We start from the raw sequence: 22,105 nt of genomic DNA, 5'->3' as shown, positions 1-22,105 counted from the left end.
GTCAAACACGTTTACTATTGTTATATGACAAGCTCCCAAACGCGTCTGTGAAATGCCGTTTGGAAGCTTGTCGTTCGAGCCATTTATTCCGTTTGGAAGTTAACTCCTCCCCTTTTCATATGGCTGACTGCTCGTGAATGGCAAAATGTTAAACGCGTTCAGCGAAATTTGGAATTTGATCGTGATATAAACAACTTCAAAACTTGTTCAGTGTCCCTACCGTACCTAGGCTATGTAGGCCTAGGCCTATATTTATAATAGTAGTAGCCTGGTAGTAAAATGCTAGCCTACGCTAGGTGACAGTTCACGAAGAAATGTTTATAATAAAGGCCTAAATTTAATTATTTTTCTAGTTGGGGAAACCCCAATGTTTCTTGTATTTTAGTAGGCTAGGCCCTACCGTTACCTGTAGGTTTTATAGAAGAGAAAGCAATCGCCAGTAACCTTGCTATCCAGATTAGATTGTGCGATGAACACCCAACTTATAGGTAGGTAGATTATAGGTTTTACATCTATTTTGTAGAGACGGGTTGTCCATGGAACATAATACTAATGAAGAACGTAGAGTATAGATACTCTGAAAACAATTCGTTAAATTAGCTTATAAGTAATCTGTTTTTAACAAGGAACTAATGCAGGTACAGTATCTAATTAATTATAATATAATTATACATTTATTCATGAAATAACTAGAACTCCAAGTTAATTGTAATTAGAATTTATTAATTATTACAGTGATGTGTATCAAGAGAAGATATAAAAATGTTCATATTTATTAATGAATACTGTAATGTTATTTATCCAAATCAGAGGGCAGAATATAATACTTTAGTATAATTATAGATAAAATAGTAGAAAAAGTAAGACATCAGTGGCAACGAATGTGGCCACGCAAATCCAGGGTTCTGTCTGACCAATATGTTACAGGGGACTTTAAATATAAAAGTAAATCTAATTTATATGATGATAAATCTAACTATGCAAATTTTAATTTACAGAACATTTATTCTTACAAAACTGGGTAATTGGTTTCAAAGATAGGGCCTCAACTGATAAAAAAAATGTTGACTATTTCCAGCGTGGTGCTTCTGGTGGTGATTGGGCAGTACACCAAGAGACAAGCCCCTACTCTTTTCCGAAGAGTGTAAACTGCGTTCTTTAACATACACATGGGCCATAATGCACACAGGACAAATGGCGTAATGAATGTGCGCTATCGTAAACTTTTATTTCAGCCCTCTAGCTGAAATACAAGAACCTGTCTCTTATACACATCTAGATGTGTATAAGAGACAGGTCTCACTATTTGTTTTTCGAAGGGTATTCATCAGACTGAATAAAAATAACCAATAATCAATATATACGAGATATATTTGGTGTTTTTGAATTTTTTGTTCTTTGTAATCTTGAATTTTTGTACTACAATAATTTCAGACTGGTTGTGCTTTTTGTATTTTACCCTATAAAAAAAAAATAAATAAAAATAAAATATTTTGTAATGAAGTTAGGACTAGAATAGCGATATCTTACATCAGACACCAAATTTAGACAACTTTCATGCGCAAAATGGAGAAAAATAAAGACCACTTTCTTAAATTTGTGAACAAAAAATCGAAAAAAAAAAATGTTTTAGAACGCTGCCCCTATTTTTCAGTAAGCTAGGGGAGGGCGCTGGACGGCAAACAATCAATTTTTTTTTTTATTTAGGCCTAATAGGCATTTGCCACTGCCTTGAACATCATTCCAAACATCATTTAGTCATTAAGAACAAGTTCCTTTGTTTTCATATGGTTTGGCATTTTCAACAATTTCTAACTCACAATCGTATCTCATGATAAATAAAGTTGTCAATGGTCCCAGATTCTACAGAATCTTTGTTCATATCTTCATTCGAAGGCTTTGTAGCCGAACGAGGCAGATTTGGATAATCCTGTTGGTATTGGTATTTTGGTTGCTTTGTAGCTTGTTCATTATATGAGTCATTATCGATTGTAAATTCACTTCTGGTGTTTTTCTCTTGGTTGTTTGAATCTCCCTCATCTGTAGATTGTTGATATGTATTAGTTGCTCTTTGTTTTGTATTTCTTCTCCTGTAACACCATACAACAATAAATAGACAAAAGGCTAAGAAGAGAACAGCTCCAATGCTAGCCCCGATCACATTTGGTAGGCCTATTTTACCAGACACATTTGGAGGAGTTGTTCCCACTGCACAGGCTTTGTCAGGTGCTAAATTGCAGCTTTGTTTTCCATTAGTACAAGTAAAGTTACTTTCCAAGTCATCTGCTTCAAGAATAAATGTATAATTCAAAAATATGTAAGAATAAATTGTGATTGTTGTTAGGTTTTCAATTGCGTCTCCATTCCTTAACCATTGTAGTTGGACATGTGGATAACCAAGTTCAGAGTAACAAGAGATAGTGACACTTGATCCTGTCAAATTAGATGAAAATTCACATGGTTCACAGATTGGATACAAAGATGATGGAGAATAGTAAGCTGCCAGGATGAGACCACTTGATACTAGCACTGCCTCACCTGTACTCTTAAGAGTTACTTCACAGGTGTAATTGTTACCATTAAGCAGATGACCAAAATCACGACCTTTCACCTGTGTTATTCTTACATCTTTCATACTGTGGAGTGTGTAGGCTTCTGCCTCTCTACCTAGGTCATTATTTATCAGCATGCCATCCCTGTAAATAACTGTCCTATCACCAGTTATTGTTTCTCTATACCAAGAGATTGAGTAGTCATCAGTCAGGTTCACCACTGGACAGTTAAGATCAGTATCCCTTCCTTCATTTGTTATAGCAGATCCAATAGAAACACTACCAAAGGATGGAGTGCCCTGTGCAGGAAGAACCAAGACTAAGCATATGATTCCAATACTGTACAACATAATCCAAACTGTATACAAACAATGAAAACTGAAATTCTGTATACTTCTATCACAACATTTTTGTGTAGAAATCAGTTGTCCGAAGCTTGTCACCACTCAGTTACTGGGCCAAGAGTGTTTTGGTACTAGTTTTAAACTATATATTTCCTGTTAGTATTTATTATTCAAATGTGAATGTTATATTTCCTTTTTTTTTTAAATTTTACATGCATTTGGTAACCTTTTTTGGTATTATTTGCATTGTACCTATGACACCTTCATTAAGTATTTATTGTAGCCATTCTTCTATTTTACATGAGTCATTACATGGATGAATGCACCCATCAATCCTGGTAAACAAAATACCAAGAGGAAGTCAAGTTCTTTGAATTATGTTAAGTATATAAACTGCCGCTTTTTGTTTTGTCCTCCAATTTTCACTCAGTTAATTTCTTCATACATTGCTTCTTTTATTTCATTTCATTTATTTTGTCTTCAGAAAACATCAAATTCATGGACACAGGAAAATAGAAAGACAAATACATACAGACAGAAATAATTTATTCATAAACTAACTCCAAGTATAGGTGTAATTTTGCCCTACCTGACGTGGAAATGTGCCGAATACTCAGTACATTTGAAAACAACTGCGAAAAAAATTGCAAGTTGTTCTCGGGTGGGACTCGAACCCATGATCTCTAGATCACTAGCCTGGCATCATACCTTTAGACCACCGAGTTTGCGCCTGATGGCCAGGGTTGAATTCGAGTCCAAGTAAGCAGCGGGTACTGCAGTGTTGATAGTAATTGTTATTGTCGTGATGGAAAAATAGACAATAACTGGATTTGCGTCAGGAGAAACATGTATAGGTGTAAATATTAAAAGAAAATTTCAAGAATTTTTTTTTTTTTTTTTTGAAAAAATGAAAATTTCACAACAAAAATAAAAGTTTTTCTTTATTAATATTGTTATGCCTCTGCTGCCATGAAATCTCCAAAGATAAGATATAATGTATAATTATGTAAATTTGAAGCATTAACCATCCCATTTTACATTCAACAATAAAATTTTATATTTATTTTCTCCTCCGTTTGGATGTTATTGACAAATCTATTTGCTAAATAAGAAAACAAAATTTTTATTTTTATTATAATTCTGTAATGAGCTGTAGTTAACTTCTTCTCTAGGATTGAGGTGGTGCTTCGTCTGGTACAGTGGTCATCATGGTTAGCCCTTCAGTGTCCTTTTTCTGTTGAGAATTTTGTAATGAGCTGTAGTTTTTGATATTAATGTAATTGGGTGCTTGATTTGGTACAAGAGTGGTTGAAACTTCTTCATTTGTAAATTGTCGATATGTGGTATTTGCTCTTTGGGTTGTGTGTTTACCTGTTAAAACGTACATAACAAAAATATTAATGGTTTGATTTCCAATCCCAAATATCGTTGGGCTAATTACCACCTTTTGGGCCATACTAAACCATAAAATCTCTCCCCATGAGCCCTACCAGGAATTTTTTATTCTGGTACCTTGACTGAGGATCCATACCACCGCTTGAATCTAACCCCACCATTGGACTTGTCGGACCCCCCTGTCACAAATATATGGAGACAACACTGATCCTGGCAAGCAGAAAACCTGGTAACTGTATGAAGTAACTATAAAAAATATAAGTGAAGTTTTCATTAAAATTGGTTAAATTCAGACAAATATGTGATATTAAGAATCACAATTGTTCAATGACTTATTTTATTTTTTTTTATTTGAAATACAAAAATAACATTCAAGGAGAAAACACAATAAAGTACCAAACTGGCAAACTTATTTTGCTTGTTTTATTTAGATATTATAATAATAATAATAATAACAATACTGTAATAATAATAATAATAATAATAATAATAATAATAATAATAATAATAATAATAGCTACAGGCTGTAGTCAGCATCTACAAAAGTGGGTTCTAAGCATTGAGTTATGGAAAACATCAACTAAAAGCCAAGTTGGGTTTATCGATGCTTAGAAAGAAAACTTCTTGAAGGCAAATAAAAAGAATGTTGTAATTATCCTACAAAACCAATTTTCAATGTAAAGGGTTGAAAAAAACATCCACTGGTACACTGGTATTGTTAGTGTTTATGGGCTTTTTGGTAGGGGGTTTTCTGCACAAGGAGGGGTCGTTTCTCTGAAATAAGGGTTTGGTCAGAACGTTTAAAAACCTCATGGCTAGGGGTCTGTAATGTCACACTGATGTTTGACTGATCCCCATTAATGTAATAATAATATGAATCATGAAACTATTACCAATGTCTAAGTTATTAATATAAATGTTATACTTTTAGTAGTATTCTACTTCTTGGCAGGTTCACAGGCATTCAGTTTCTCTTGAATTTTTTGTGGTTTAGTTTGTGCTTTTCTCAGTACAATAATATTTTATATCCTTTTTTCATGTTGTTTATTAAAGCAAATTGCTTTCTCACACAGCATGTTTTCTTTATTATATGTCAAATATATATTATTATTATGACTAAAATATCCTTTTGTTTTACTTGGTTTGTATTAACTATCATATGTTTATCTTGTATATTTTAATTTCCGAAATGTCTGCCCATCGTAAATGCTTCCATTTTATGTCATTTCTCACTGAATGCTGTCGTGTTTATTTGTATAACATTTTTATTTATATTATTTTATTCTCATACTATCATTTTTCGACCATTCACTTTACTTATTTATTTGACTTTTATTATTGATTATATGATTTTAATTATAGGCTCATATCTTTAGCTATCTACAACTCGCACTAAAAAGCCAGAATACAGTATATACCAACCAAACTGAATTTAAATTTTAAAGGCATTGTGTACTATATTTGCCTGTCATAAAGACAACTCTATTTACTGTATATATATCATTATTTTTTAAAAGCAAAACTGATTTAATATTCTTTTAGTCATTTGACTATAAAATTCATAGTTTTCTTTGGAAATTTGAATCATATTCTGTAGATTTGTTGAAACATTGTGTTCATTACAGTTATTTGTGGTTTTCTCCTGTAATGAGATGCTTCATAATTAAAAATAATATTATTTATTTGGCAAAGTAATATAAAATCTTGCTAGGAGCAAGGAGTAGGTATAAGCCAAATCAGAAAATTGCTCTTATATTCCATCATCAAATACTGATGCAAAAGACCTTGAAACATTAAATTTACAGTACCAGAACAAAAACAGAAGTAACTAAAATTGAAATCTTAACATCCTGATTTGAAGTTTACAATTGAAATTTTCAAAAGTAAATGAATAGTATAAAATAAATTATATTAGAAACACAAATATGCAGTATTAAAAAAAATAATAGAGATAACTAATCAGTAGGCCTATCTTATTAGATAAAGTATTTTGGTAGTTGAAATTGATGTGGATTTAAATTACAGATAAACTTGCCTAAAGTCGACTTTGCCTAAGTCAAATAATTTCTAAGTCGACTTAGTTTACATGCTAATTGTTGTGTTTTCCATTAATTTACAATCTGTAAGTCAAATTTTATCTAAGTCGAACAATTTTTCAATCGTATTTTGGATTCGACTTAGGCAAGTTCAACTGTATATGGGAAAATTTATTGCAGGTCTATGTTCCCTAACATTTTTAATACTACAGTAATTCATACGAATGGCATTAGATTGCTTGACATTTATGGGTCTGGTACAGTGGTGATCATTACCAGCCCTTCGGGTCTGCTTTGCATTGAGGGTTCTGCAATGAGCTGTAGTTAGCCTCTTCTCTAGGCTTCAGGTCTGCATATGTTTCCAAACCCCTGTTACCAGTTGATTGTTGGACGTCTGGTACACGAGTAGTTGTTACTTCTCTTCTGTGCATTGCATTGGTTCAATTTTCGGGAGAGATGTATATTAACAGCTGTTTCAATGACAACAAGTGGGAACAGAACTGCTATGATGACAGGTAGGACAATAATGCCAATGTTCCAAGATTGACACATGCTGGTCTCCACAAGAAGGATCGTAGGTGAGCTTTCTTCTATACATGCTTGGTCAGGTGTTAAACTGCAACTTTGTATTCCATTAGTACAAGAAAAGTTTTTTTCTAAGTCATCTGCTTCAACAATAAATGTATAATTTAAGTATATGTAAGATTTAATTGTAACTGGGATTATGTTTTCAATTTCTCATCCAATTCCTTGACCATTGTAGTTGGACCCATGGATTACCAAGTTCAGAGTAACAAGAGATAGTGACATTTGAACCAATTAATGCAGATGAAAAATCACATGATTCACAGATTGGATACAAAGATGATGGAGAATAGTAAGCTACCACGATGAGACCACCTGATACTAGCACTGCCTCACCTGTGCTCTTAAGAGTTACTTCACAGGTGTAATTGTTGCCATTAAGCAGATGACCAAGATCACGACCTCTCACCTGTCTTGTTCTTACATATTTCATACTGTGGAGTGTGTAAGCTTCTGTCTCTCTTCCTAGGTCATTGTTTATCAGCACACCATCCCTGTAAATAACTGCCCTATCACCGGTTATTTTTTCTCTATACCAAGATATTGAGTAGTCATCAGTCAGGTTCACCACTGGACAGTTAAGATCAACAACAAGTCCTTCATGTATTATACTAGATCCAATAGAAACACTACCAAATGATGGAGTGCCCTGTGCAGGAAGAACCAGGGTTAAGCATATGATTCCAATTATTACAACATATCCAAACTGTATATAAACAATGAAGGCTGAAATTCTGTATACTTCTATCACAACATTTTTGTGTAGAAATCAGTTGTCCAAAGCTTTTTGTGCAGCAATCAGTTTTCTGAAGCTTATCACCACTCAGTTATTGAGCTCACAGTGTTTTGGTACTAGTTTTAAAGCTGTATAATTCCTGTGTTATAATTAAATTCTGAATGTTATATTTCCTGCTTCTTTGAAATGTACATAGTTGGTTACCTTTGTTTTTATTATTTGCATTGTACCTATTTTATTTGGGTATATTTTATTGAGATAAAAAACATCGAAAACACAATCTTTGGCAGCATTAAGCTGAATTGTAGATTGGGTAATTACAATACAATCTATAAAATTTGTGATAAGACTAATAAATGTACAGTATATAAAAATATGACACAGTCAAAAAACACTAAAAATACAAAGAATAAAAAGCAATTTTACATCACACTTTACTCCTGAGCTATATATAATATCCTATGACTCCTTATAACAAATATTATTATAGCCACTCTAGCCACTGCATTCTGTAGTCTTTTCGTATAAATGATCTTCCTTGAATAGATTTTTTTTTAATTCTGAGCTGCTTTAGTATTTCCCTTTTCACACAATTCATATTCTTATACATTGGTTATTTTATTGCATTCCATTTCCTTTATTTTGTCTTCAAAAAACTTCATATTCATGGACAGGAGAAAATACAAAAACAAAAATATGTACAAATAGATAGAAACATTATATTCATGAAATAAATATAACTCCAAGTTAATTGTAATTAGAATTTATTAAAAACTATACAGTATTGCATATCAAGAGAAGAAAACATAAAAATGTTCATATTTATTAATGAATACTGTAATGTTTTACACCCAACTCAGAGAGCAGTATAATACTTTGGTATAATTATAGAGAAAATAGTAGAAAAAGTAAGACATCAGTGTCAACTAATGTGGTCACTCAAAACCATGTCCTGTCTGACCTATATGTTATAGGGGACTTCAAATATAAAAGCTAATCTAATTTATATGATGATAAATCTAACTAAGCAAGTTGTAATTTACAGAACATTTATTCTCACAAAACTGGTGGTTTCAAAGATAGGGCCTCAACTGATAAAAAAATGTTAATTGTAGGTATTACATCTATTTTGTATAGAAGGGTGTTTGTCTGTTTAAATTATATAGTTTGGATACGGTTCACATTGCCAGGCATGCGATATTTGATTCTGGCTAGATATAGTATAAGGCCCAAAAAATTGTTTGTTTGCCCTTTAATTAATGCTGAAAATTGTATCGGAGTGGGCAAAGAAAGTTTTGTTTTTTCCTGTCACCAAAATTCAATGCAAAATTATTGCAATATGCCTGTCTCACTACAGTATTTGTTTTTCAAAGGATTCATCAGACTCAATGAAAATAACCCATAATCAATATATATATGACATATATGTGGTGATTTTGAATGTATTTGGCGATACCTTACATCAGACACCAAATTTAGACAAATTTCATGTGCAAAATGGAGCAAAATAAAGACCACTTTCTTAAATTTGTAAACAAACAATCGAAAAAAAAAAAAAAAATTTAAAACACTGCCCCTATTTTTCAGTGAGCTAGGGGAGGGCAAACAAACAATTTTTTTTTGGCCTAATAGGCATTTGCCACTGCCTTCAACATTCCATTCCAAACATCATCCAGTCATTAAGAACAGTTTCTTTCATATGGTGTGGCATTTTCAACAATTTCTAACTCACAATCATATCTCATAATAAATAAAGTTGTCAATGGTCCCAGATTCAGCAGAATCCCTGTTCATATCTTCATTCGAAGGCTTTGTAGCCGAACGAGGCAGATTTGGATAATCCTGTTGGTATTGGTAATTTGGTTGCTTTGTAGCTTGGGCATATTCATTATATGATGCATTTTCAATTGTAAATTCACTTCTGGTGTTTTTCTCTTGGTTGTTTGAATCTCCCTCATCTGTAGAATGTTGATATGTGTTAGTTGTTCCTTGTTTTGTGTTTTTTTTGTAGAAACATTCACTAATAAATAAGCAGAAGGCTAAGAATAAAACAGCTCCAATGCTAGCCCCCACCACAGTTTGTAGTCCTATTTTACTAGATGCAGATTGCCCCTCTGAATCAGTTGGAAGGACAGTAACAGTGGTAGATGATTGATGCATACCTGTGTCATGCACCTCTGAATCAGTTGGAAGGACAGTAACAGTGGTAGATGATTGATGCATACCAGTGACAAGAGGCGTTGTTGGACATCCTTCTGCACTTACTTGGTCAGATGCTAAATTGCAGCTTTGTATTCCATTAGTACAAGTAAAGTTACTTCCTAAGTCATCTTCTTCAAGAATAAATGTATAATTCAAGTATATGTAAGAATAAATTGTGATTGTTTTTAGGTTTTCAATTTCTTCTCCATTCCTAAACCATTGTAGTTGGACATGTGGATTACCAAGTTCAGAGTAACAAGAGATAGTGACTTTTGAACCAGTCAAATTAGATGAAAATTCACTTGATTCACAGATTGGATACAAAGATGATGGAGAATAGTAAGCTACCAGGATGAGACCACTTGATACTAGCACTGCCTCACCTGTGCTCTTAAGAGTAACTTCACAGGTGTAATTGTTATCATTAAGCAGATGACCAAGATCATGACCTTTCACCTGTGTTATTCTCACATCACTTTCATTGCGGAGTCCGTAAGCTTCTGCCTCTCTACCTAGGTCATTATTTATCAGCACACCATCCCTGTAAATAACTGTCCTATCACCAGTTATTGTTTCTCTATACCAAGAGATTGAGTAGTCATCAGTCAGGTTCACCACTGGACAGTTAAGATCAACATCCCTTCCTTCACTTGTTATAACAGATCCAATAGAAACACTACCAAAGGATGGAGTGCCCTGTGCAGGAAGAACCAGGACTAAGCATATAATTCCAATACTGTACAACATATCCAAGCAGTATACAAACAATGAAAACTGAAATTCTGTATACTTCTATCACAACATTTTTGTGTATAAACCAGTTGTCAGAAGCTTGTCACCACTCAGTTACTGGGCCAAGAGTGTTTTGGTACTAGTTTTAAAGCTGTATATTTCCTGTTAGCATTTATAATTCAAATGTAATGTTATATTTCCTGTTTCTTGGAATTTTACATGCATTCGGTAACCTTTTTTGGTATTATTTGCATTGTACTTATGACACCTTCATTAAGTATTTATTGTAGCCATTCTTCTATTTTACATAAGTCATTACATGGATGAATGCACCCATCTATCCTGGTAAAAAAAAACAAAAGGAAGTGAACTTCTTGGAATTATGTCAGGTTTAGACAGTTACGACAAAAATATTGCTGAAAAACTTGTGTTCCTTGGATGAAGGAAATACATTACACAAGTTACTGGTTTTACTGGTTCTTATTTTACTCGTCCTAATGAACATTTGAATTAGCCCCAAGACTATTATTGATTTACACATTGTTCACAATGGTGGCTACAGAGGCTTGCTGAGAGGGGATCGAACAAGTCAGACAGGGGGTCCACACCAAGTGTCCGCATATAGGGCCCAGGAATTGAATCCTTGGTTTAGAATGGCCCAAAGTTGACAATTCTGCTAAGGTCCTTCCCTACTCTAGCTAAGGGCACACAAACCAATAGCATAAACATATATAAACAACCTGCGTTCGTGGGTCAGCATTTGTTTTTGTCTGAAAAGCATGTATTCCTGGCCCTGCTATGATTGGTTGGTTGTTAAGTTTGATTGTCACTTCAGAAGGTTCATTGTGCTTTTAAATGTTAGGCATTGGCAATCACAATAACTGGGGATCAGCAACATATTGTTTTAAGTACGACGACCTCATCGTGATGTGGGACGACATGGGTCCAATGCTTGTTTGACAGGAAAAGTTTGACTTCACCTGCCACTGGTATTGCCAAAGATTGTTTATATTTGTTGTACATGTGTTATTGTACTGTGTCTGAATATATTTTGGGACAGCATGTGTTTTTGTCTAACAAGCATGCTCTACTCCTATTGGTCGGTTGTTAAAATGAAATTTGATACACTTTATAGGGTTCATCATGTTTTTTAAGTGTCAAATAACACTTTTCATCTGAGTTCTGTTCAAGTCCGCATGACCACTCAACCCGGGTCCAGTTTTTTCCGGGTGCAATCACACTTAAGGTATTGAGTTACAGGTATAGGCCTACTAAGCACCTATTGCCTGTAGATTATCCCAAGTGAATGAAATGAAAATATTTATAATAAAGAATAACATAATTTTTATCAGAATAATCACTAATTAATTTGGGATTTTTTGTCTTTGCAGTTGGTGGAAGGTTCCCGAATCCATCCAAAGATAAGAGTGAACAGAGGACCTCAAATCAACACAAAGATAGTGATCAGATGCAAAAACAAGTGGTACTAACCAATTTTTTTTAATTGTTTATTATATTCTTTGAGCAACGATTCAACTCACAAGGAGGAGGATAATAATAAATAATATCATTATTATTATTTGCTTTATAAACCTAAACACACCTAAATAGATTCTTGTCATTTTATGGTGGATTTCGTATTATGTGACTTTGGTTACTTACACCATTCGTCACTCATCATGAAAATTTAGTTCTACTACTACAATCTTTTCATATAGTTGAAAGAAGATGGACTGTTCCATTTAGATAATAGGTAAACTTAATTCAATTTTTTTTTATAACGTATAAAATGACAAGAATCTGTTTTAGGTGTGTTATAAAGCAAATGATTTTTTTTATTTGTGCAGTGGAAGAATATTTTTATGAGATGAAAGATTGACTGTTCCATTCAACTTTGCCCTGCCTCAATGAGTGGAACAGTCAATCTTTCAACAAATGATAATATTCTTCCAATTGCACTCAAACATTAATTATATGTTTAAAAATGAACCTTCTTTGGTTGTAAAACAAGACAACCAAAGGCAAAAATATTATATTTCGATTCCAAATTTGTCTTTATAAAAATTGATTGATGGAGGTGATGGATTGATAGGTGATTGATTGAGTTGCCTTCAACTGATGAAATGTTTGATTATAATAATCATTTTATATTTATATATTATACATACATGTTGACTGCATCATATAGTGAAATTCAACTGACGTACAAAATACTGTACTGATAAACTGTGTAAAATCAGTTAGAATGGACAATACAATTAAAATAATTAAGCCTTTTATTGCTGTTGGCAGCAAGCTTGCTTAAACAACAAAAATCAACACAATCATTTTTAAACTACAGTAATCATTTAATAATGGTATAATATTCTTTACAATCAACCAATAAAAGAGGTCTATCAGAATTGTTTTCTCAACTGAATTTTTTGAATTTAATAATTTATTTCTAAGAATATGAAAGAAATTAGCCTGGTGACAACAGAATCTGCTGTTTCAATTCATTTTCAGTAACTACCTGGAATAGAAGTGATAAAAATAATTGTGAACTCGCTCATTCTTAAGGTTTGATTACTCTACTTTTAACTTTCCAGACATCATCAAGAACCCAGGAATCAAGTGACTCCAGCAGCTCATCATCACCATCATCATCATCCAGTTCATCAGAAGATGACAGGCATTTGAAGAAGAGGAAAAAGAAGAAACACAGAAAGAAAGATGAATCATCAGACAGTGAGGAGGAATTTAAAAGAAAAGACAAGAAGAAGATGTCAAAAAAAGATCAGGAGGAGAGGGAGGTGTCCAGAAGGAAAAGAGATGAAGAGTTTGATCATGATAGGAGGAAAGATAGAGAAAAAGGAAGAAACAAAGATGGAAAAGATCATCGAAAGAGAGAAAGGATCCAAAGTCATGAAACACACAACAAAAACGACAGAGAAAGTGCCAGACACCAAAAATATGAGAGAGAAAGAAGTAGAAGTCGCGACAGACACCAAAAACACGAAAGAGAAAGAAGCAGGAGTCGTGACAGGCACCAAAGATATGAAAGAAAAGGAAGCAGGAGTCGTGACAGACAACAAAGATATGAAAGAGAAAGAAGCAGGGATCGTGACAGGCACCAAAGACATGAAAGAGATAGAAGTAGAAGTCGCGACAGACACCAAAAACGTGATAGAGAAAGAGATAGAAATAAGTACAATTCCAGGAGTCATCGAGACTGAAGGTGATAACCAAGCTTTTACTATGATGGGTGTTTTCAAAAGCTTACATATGGGTGATGTTTGACCGTGTTAAGTCTGGTTTCCATAGAATCGTACACAGTCGCTACAGCATTCTCGCATCAAACCTTGTACAGTACTGCGTAGCTGTCCCTGACGCAATTAGGAATGCTTCCCTGATTCAACTGACCAATCAGCATCGCCAAAGGAGTCAGTGATTTTTATGGAAACCAAGCTTATCTCTTGTGTATGACAAGAATTTAACAAGTACATACTTGGGAACAAAAGTTATATTCCTGCTGCAGAGTATTCAGAATTAAATCATGGGCTTCTTTGATTTGGTGGAAAGTTAAAAATAATTTTTTAAATGATGAGGTAATTGGTTTACATATTCCTTATACTGTATAAAGTACAGGCTAGGCTAGATTATAAATATGTTTTTATAGTGGAAATTATAAATATGCAAATCAGTCAATTCATTTAGCTTATTTAATATCGTCAGTAGCTGCAAATTTTGTAACCAATTTCTGCCATTTAGCTCTTTATTATTTGAACTGGTGACGCCAAAGATTCCCCAACTAAGGTTCCGAAGTCCCTTGCAGCAGAATAACAAGCTCCTCTACGAGAAGTCCAAGATACCCATCTAAGATCCACCATGACTGGAACAAATTTTAAGAATAGTTATCTAGACGCTTGGAAATTGCACTATCAGGCAAAAGAATTGATTCTTCAAAGCAGTGTTTCCCGACAACATTTTTGGCTTCTTCCACGATTTGGTTTCTGTGGCTCCTTGGACCCTTTGCTGGTGCTGCCCCTGGACTGGTTTGAGATTCAAAAGAAAACCCGGAACACGTTCAAATGCATATGTAGATACTCGTCATTACTATTTACATTATTTTTATTCAAGTTACTTTAATTTATTATATTCTGATTACTGACTAATAATGATTAAAAAATAAATAAATAAATTTGTAATTAAGAGATTCTTGTTTTTTACCTCATTTATTATTTGAGGGCCCCTAATGAGCAGCAATGCTGGATGGGTTACCCTCTTGAATATGGTATTAAATAAATAAATAGCATTCCTGTATTTTTAAAATAAGCTTTGAATATTGACTGGTATTCAATTTGAGGATTTTTTGTAGAAAGAATTTTTGAAAATTGTTTTCAATGTGTCGCATTGGAAGTTGATAATTTATTTGATCCTATTAAACATTTTAAAAGAATTTTTTAAGTTTTTTTTTTTTTTTTTTTGGTTTTACCACATTTGTGTACACCTGTACAAATTGGAAACCCCAGAAATCATTTCTTTATTTCATTTTACTGTACAGTTAAATCATCACACAAACACAACTATATTGCAATATCTGCTACTTTATTAATTATCTTCGTTTAAGAAGATAATTGTTCGATTTATCATCGACTTGAGAAGACATTTTGAATGATGGCATTCTTTTGAATCTTGTATTGTATTTTTCCTAGGGAAGCCCAATATACTTCATGATGCACTAATTTGTGTTTTTGCAGGCACAAGACTTAAAAATTCAAACCTCCCTACCTGGAAATTTTATTTCCTAATTGCTCGAAAATGCATTTAGGATCTACATTTTTCCTTTTTACTTGAGAATGCATACATTCTAGGTCATCTCCACACAATTTATTTTTACACTGTACGCATCCTTTCATCTTTCCGACAGTGCTTTGTAAAACGACATACTGTATCTACAGTGTTTATAGTGCAGCTTGTTGGTGAACATGATGTTACCATTATATTTTAAATACTGTAAAACAGAGAATTTTAAAATGGAAGGGGCTACAAAAGACCACAAATCATACATATATTTTTATAACAGGCATTATATTTAAGCATGAGATTTAGATCCTGCGAGACAGATCCCAAATGCGTGATTTTCACGCCGAATGTGTGACTTCTTTAGTTGTAACTTTTGAATATTATTATTCAAATGTATTATATTGAGAATTAACTACAGTATTAACATTAACTGGATTTTAAGAACAAAATCAATGTGACAAATTGCAATAATTGTAATTATGAATTTATTTTAATTCACAAACAGTCCACATTTTTAAGATGAAAAATAAATTATACAGCATTGGAAATCTCAACATAAATCTTCAGAAATAATTGTCCAGGTTAAAGTACATAAACATTTATCACAGAAAACTTGATTGTGTCGACAAACCTTAAAAACAACTCCACTCTACACACCTTGCAGAGTTTACTCTATCATATAAGTGGCGGGCCATTTGCAATTGAATGAGAATCAAATTTTTAAAAGTTATTAAATACAGAATTGCATATTAAAATAGAACAAGGCCTACAGGAAGGATGTGTTCTCTGTAATACTATGCGAAATACAGTACCTATGTACATTTACTGTAGAATGATCGCTACAATTAATACTCAGGAGGATGGACATTTCTGCTAAGCCCCGTCCCTCGGAGGTTGTTGCTAGGTCCGGGACAACATGCACATATTCCTTTCACTGATCCAACTGGTGCTCCAGAAATTTCCATAGGCTGACGGATTAGGCGAGATTTTTTATTCCCTGTTTCGCAAACTTATTTTTTTAAAGATTGTCAGAGGAGGGCGGAAAAAAATAAAAATAAAATTTTGCTTTCTTATTTAGCAAATAGTGTTTGCCAAAAAACATCCAGATGGAGGAGAAAATAATAATAAAATGTTATTGTTGAAAGTAAACCATGTAGTAATGCGATGGTTAAATTCTTTAAATTTATAAAATTATAAAGAAAAATACATATCTTATTTTCAGAGATTTCAAAGCAGTGGCGGGTGTAATAAAAAGAAAGAAAAACTTTATTTTTTCTGAAATTTTCAATTTTTTTGTGGCAGCGGGTTTGCTAATTGGCCAAAAATGAAACTTTATTTTTATTAGAATTCATCATTTTTGGCAAGTGGTGGGTTCGCTTGACAAGGTATAAAAAAAGTTCTACCTTAGTAGAATTTGCTACATATGCACAATACTGGGATCCACTTTCATTGATAAAATTAATACTAAGTACATTCAGATTAAAAATCGAACATTTTAACATATTAGGCCTACAATAAATTAAAATCTATACATCTGGTCCAGTAAATATATCTTGGCTATCTCTAAGTAACTAAAAATTCAGTATAAATATTTCTTTTCTTTAATAAACTATAAAAAACTCAATATACCCATCACTTCTCCCTAAATCTCTGGCCACACACAGTACGTATTTCGCAGTTACGTATTTCGCAGTTACATCCTTCCCATAAAACCGACATTCATGGGGAAGGTGTCTGACGTGACCTCAATTTTGGGCAGAGATCAAGGGGCAAAGCACTGGTTGGGGTGCAGAGAAAAGGTTCCTGAATCTGCAGGTTGGAAGCACCAGAAAACACAACTTTATAGATACGAAAGGAAATAACCTAGTAAACTGCCATGTTATTACAACATTGAAGTAAAATTAATATTGTTAGCAAGGTCTATATGCTTTTTCCCACCACAAAATTAAATAATTTAGTCAGCACACCATATGAAAACATGATAACTGGTCCTTTTGTATTATACTCTCTTTATGTAGCATAACATTTTTTAATTAGGAAGATAATAAATAATAAATATTTACATATTTTTAGCACCATGTTTTAACAAACTCAAAGCATCAGTACTAGTGGCGGATGTAAGGGGGTGAACAGGGTGGCTAGCCACTCCCTTTCGGTTACCATGAAAGAAAAAGTGGTCACTGTCTTGTGAGTGTGCTTTATGTGGGAATCTCAAATGGGAGGGGATGCCCCACCCAAAACCACTCGCATTATCCACCACTCATTGCTAAATCCTAGATCCGCCACTGAGTGTTTAACACCTTTAACTGGGTACTCACTGCGGTAGTCGGCCGACGCGATTCCATGGACAACGCAACACCATGACATACGACAGTTGTGCAATGCAATGAGAGCCCGGCTTTATACTGTGCAAACTATTGTGTCGGGAAACACATTACAGTTCAAATACAAATAAGTTAAAATTCTTTCTATTATTTTTACTAACATTTCAAAATTTTGGTGGGTAAAGAAATACATAACTTTTTGTTTACCTTAATGTGGATTCGTTATAAGGCCAACAAAAATGAGTTTATGCCTAAAAAGCAGAAAATACACAAATAATACAACAATTATGTATTCGCATCGCGTACCATCCTGCAAAATAAGCCTGGCCAATGCTATTCCAGCCTTATATGCTCATAAAAGAATATTGTTCATTGTAGTCAAGAAAAAAAAAAGCTAAAATGCCAACTCAGAATTTTGTAAAATTTGGGTCGGTCGGGTGTGGCCAACAAAATATATATTTTTTTATTTGGCTTAATAAAGGTTCCAAAAGTTCCACTCTCAAATAAGGGCTACACCAGATGATGTATACAGTGCACCCTCTAATTTGAGACCACTTTTTCAAAGACCAAATAACTATCTTAACCTTTTGGTACAAAGCTAGCCCTCTAACTGACGACCAACCCCAAGACTACCCCAAATTTTCAGGTCCCGAAAGTGGTCTCAAATTGGAGGGCACACTGTATTCTATTTGGAATAAGCCAGGACTTAAATAAGAGAAAATACTGTACATTGCAAAACATCAGATAGGTATATGTACAATGATTGGTACTTAGTACAATACTAGTAATTTGTGCTTTTAAAATTGTTATACTTGTCTTTTGCCAATGTTCTGTTATAACAAAGATTGTAGTACCAGTGGTAGTAGCAAAGCATAACTTGAAAAACCTACATAACAAATTTTAGTTTGATAGACCTAGGTCAAAGGTTGCAGTGCGACTCTATGTCATAACAGGTACATAGCAGACTACAGCTACAATCCAGGTTTAATAAACCATCTCAAAGATTTTAGTACGACCCTACGTTGTACAAGCTACGACACAGAATGCGGTCGTGTGACTGTTTATAACAATCTTAGTTTGAAAAACCAAACTTAGAAATTGTATAATTATCAAACTAGGTTCACCTGGACAAAATGTGGCTACAATTTAACCACGATTGTATGACCCTAGGTTGAAAAAATTAATCACAGATTGTAATTCGATGCTATGGAAATAACGGTTCGACCGTAGTTAAATTTATCGTTGTTTGCTATCACCAATTCCAAGTTGAATCTTGAGTTTTTGAAAGCGGTCCTTGATGTAGTAGTAGAATTCATACTCCAACGACATTTGCTTCAAAAGTATTGTTCTCACTTCGTCCGATGGTACCTCCTTGTGCTTAGTTACGGTTGCTGACCGATTACGAGCAAAAGTGTTGCCTGCAGAAGATGTATCTTAAAGATTTGGTAATCAAAATTATATAATAAAAATTGTATAATACATTAAAGGCATTAAAGATTCTGGAGCGAAAAAAAATGTTGATACATGTTAAGATTTTTCTAAGACAGAAAGAAGTGGGAAATGGTGAATTGAGAAAGGTGAATAAATATTTTAAAAACAGGGGGGAAAAGGTGTAAAAAAGAGCGGTTACACCCTCTTTCCCCCAGTATTTAAATATTCAAAAATCTGTATCTCATTCACCCCAGATTTTCGGCAAACAATTTTTTCTGTCTTAGAAAAATCAGTTTTAAGACATATCAAAACATATTTTTCCTCCTAAACCTGATTTTAAAGCACAATTACATACAGCATAAATGACAAACAATCCCGATTTTGCTGATCCCCCCATCCCCTCTGGTAGAGGCCTGACCATCACAGTGATTTAGTTAGTACTAATTAGTACTAATGAGGAACAGTGTATCTTTAAAGGTGGGCACTTGCTGTGTCGCATTACTGTTGCACAACGAATCAAACGCCACTCACTGTGAGCCCTAGACGACGCGACGCCAGTGGTCGTCTGAACGGATCATCATTAAAAACGATCGTTTGGGTGCACGTCGTCGCGTTACGTTCTTCATAAAATCGCGTCAGCTGACGACGGTCATGTGGAGTGTTTGCCCAGCCTAACATATTATTTTTGTCAGTTTTGTTCACTTACCTGGAGATTTCAAATACTCCACTGCTCCAGTAAAAAAACGTGGTAGCATTTTTTCTAAGACTGCAAACGTGTCGTCCAACTCTTCCAGAACTCCCACCACTATAAAATCACGCTCTACGTTTAGCTTAGCCATTTCTAATGTTGTTCTACCTGGCAACCTTAAATAATAACACATTAAAATATATTTTCATTTATTTATTGTTTAAATAAAAGTCATTGCTTGTCTATTGGTTCCTTTCTTGTGCCCAGTGAAAATGTAAAAAATTGTGTATTGATATACTGAATTTTTAACCTCCATTGTAAACAGGCCACGGCGTGGCACACAATGCACATGGCCGTAGGGTGCTGAAGTGTGGAACTAAAAAAAATTTAAAAAAACAAAAAACAAAAAAAAACCAAAAAAAATTTTTGTTTTTTCCTTTTTTTTTTTCTGAAATTCATTTACAGTGTATGTACTGTACTATCTCCAAAAGAAGCCTCAGCCTATTTTCGAGGTTAATTTTGCAAACTAAAGAGGGGCTCCAATTGTAGATGGCTTCATCTCGAGATTAAGCCAACTGGCTTCAATTCAAGGTTTTATGGTAGGTTTAATACGAATATAAAACATTAGCATGTTATATTTACTTACCTGCATTGTGGACTGTGACCACAGAAAAATGGGATTATGTACTGAAGTTTCTTAGTACCGCATTCTGGTCTATTCTTCAAGACACATTCATTTATAGTCTGCAAAATATAATATAAAGTACATTATAAATTGAAATATTAATAATTCATTTTTTAAATTTATTTCTAGGTAAAATCAGTTACAAAATACAATTTAAAAAATTCAGAAGACAAAAACAAAACCCTGATGATTACATAAAGCAAACTAAATTACTATCTAAAAGGTTTTCCAGTGAACAGTAAATAAAAAAACAATAAATTACAAACACAAACATAAAAAGGTGATAACATTCAATGGAAAAAAAAAACATATTTAATAAAATAGTTTCATATAAATTGACCATTCAAATGTATAAAGATAAATATCCAATTCTTATTAATTACAACATACTGTACATTATGAAACAAAATTAAAACAAATTGAGGATGCAAAAGAGGTGAATATAATTATCACCATCATTAATTTTATTGCTTTGGACAAACACATTTATCTCTTCACCACATAGTAAGTAAATTATACACAGGAGCCCCAACAAGTTTGTCAGGGGTTCGAATCAAGGGGCCGTCTAGAACAGAGTCAGGGGTCCAGGCGGAATAAAATCCCTGGTGGGGTTGATATGGAGAGATTTACAGTATAGGATGCCCAAAAATTGTACTTAAAGGCCATAATATTAGATACCATGTACTGATATCAACTTTGTTTAGCTGAAGGGCAAATTAATATTTTTAGTCCAAGCAGCTTGTTTTAGCATCAGCCAACGGAAGATCCAAGCTTGCTTGACAGGGAAAATTTCCCACTTCCCTGACCCCCCCCCCCCCACTGATTATTCATTACCATACCATGGTTAGTTCTAATTTTTTATTTAACGTCTGTCATTACCTGATATTTTTCTTCTTCAGTGCCTTTAAACTGACGTTGGCTTTGATCATTTTTGCCATCGCCAAATCGTTTGAAGTAATACTGTGACGTAAACCTCTCTATAGGATCACGGATAATATTGATATACTTAACAGACGAAGAGCTAAACCTGGAATGAAAATCCAATCAAAAATACAAATATTATATCATCATTCCATCTAGATATGGTATTTATACAGTATTTATAAAATAATTATAATTATTAACAATAATACGACATGTATATTAGCACACTCTTAATATTTGTAATAGCATTCTTATTTCAGTACATTGATAACTTTTTCTAATCAGATTCACATGTGTAAGCAAACATGTACATTTTCCTATGACCCAAGGCAAAACAAGGAAGTATACCATTAAATCCATAGCATTTTCTCATCGCCCCTGCCCTCCCCTCTCTCCTCAGTCAAATGAATAAAACAAGATTTTGTGTAGAGCATAAATCTTTCTTTTTTATTCTGCCTGCTAAAACTCAAATTTATCCTTTAAGTAAGGGTTTGAGTGCGGCCCTGAATTATCACAAAATGCTTTGTAAACGAACAGGCATACTGCAGGCTAAAAAAAACATAATAGGGGGGGGGGGGCCAGGAAGGGATTTTCCCCACCATGGTTCGGGTTGAGGTACAGTATAATATTTTGTGGCTATGGTGCCTCTAGATGGCTAGAAATAATTACAATTTGTAATATATATA

At 33.7% G+C, this 22,105-nt stretch overlaps 3 protein-coding genes across 3 annotated transcripts; 1 reads left to right on the top strand and 2 right to left on the bottom strand.

Annotated features, from left to right (window-relative positions):
- Positions 1-1,816: 1,816 nt before the first annotated feature.
- On the bottom strand, positions 1,817-2,902 carry LOC117122970. The gene has a single exon (XM_033268753.1). The coding sequence runs from the start codon at positions 2,900-2,902 to the stop codon at positions 1,817-1,819; it is 1,086 nt and encodes a 361-aa protein (XP_033124644.1).
- An 8,062-nt stretch (positions 2,903-10,964) lies between these two features.
- Positions 10,965-13,923, top strand: LOC117122968 (splicing factor U2af large subunit A-like). The gene is made up of 3 exons (XM_033268752.1): positions 10,965-10,971; positions 11,974-12,065; positions 13,171-13,923. The coding sequence occupies exons 1-3, from the start codon at positions 10,965-10,967 to the stop codon at positions 13,795-13,797; spliced, it is 726 nt and encodes a 241-aa protein (XP_033124643.1). The 3' UTR covers positions 13,798-13,923.
- A 4,922-nt stretch (positions 13,924-18,845) lies between these two features.
- LOC117122966 (uronyl 2-sulfotransferase-like) lies at positions 18,846-21,548 on the bottom strand (the record flags this gene model as incomplete). Its single annotated transcript, XM_033268750.1, is given in 4 exon segments — positions 18,846-19,124; positions 19,829-19,986; positions 20,457-20,554; positions 21,375-21,548. Coding segments are annotated over 4 exon segments (627 nt in total), but the record flags the coding sequence as incomplete, so codon positions are not given.
- Between the last annotated feature and the right edge of the window lie 557 nt (positions 21,549-22,105).

This window comes from Anneissia japonica, unplaced genomic scaffold, assembly GCF_011630105.1.
Source record: "Anneissia japonica isolate Jap-2015-1 unplaced genomic scaffold, ASM1163010v1 scaffold288201_len66592_cov119, whole genome shotgun sequence".
Classification (NCBI taxonomy): Eukaryota; Metazoa; Echinodermata; class Crinoidea; order Comatulida; family Comatulidae; genus Anneissia; species Anneissia japonica.
The sequence above is the reverse complement of the archived record's forward strand: the minus strand, read 5'-3'. Positions and strand labels throughout refer to the sequence as shown.

Coding starts and splice junctions, on each gene's coding strand:
- LOC117122970 (XM_033268753.1), bottom strand. CDS start 2,902: ATGTTGTACAGTATTGGAATCATATGCTTAGTCTTGGTTCTTCCTGCA.
- LOC117122968 (XM_033268752.1), top strand. Junction 12,066..13,170: donor ATCAGATGCAAAAACAAGTG/GTACTAACCAAT, acceptor TTAACTTTCCAG/ACATCATCAAGAACCCAGGA.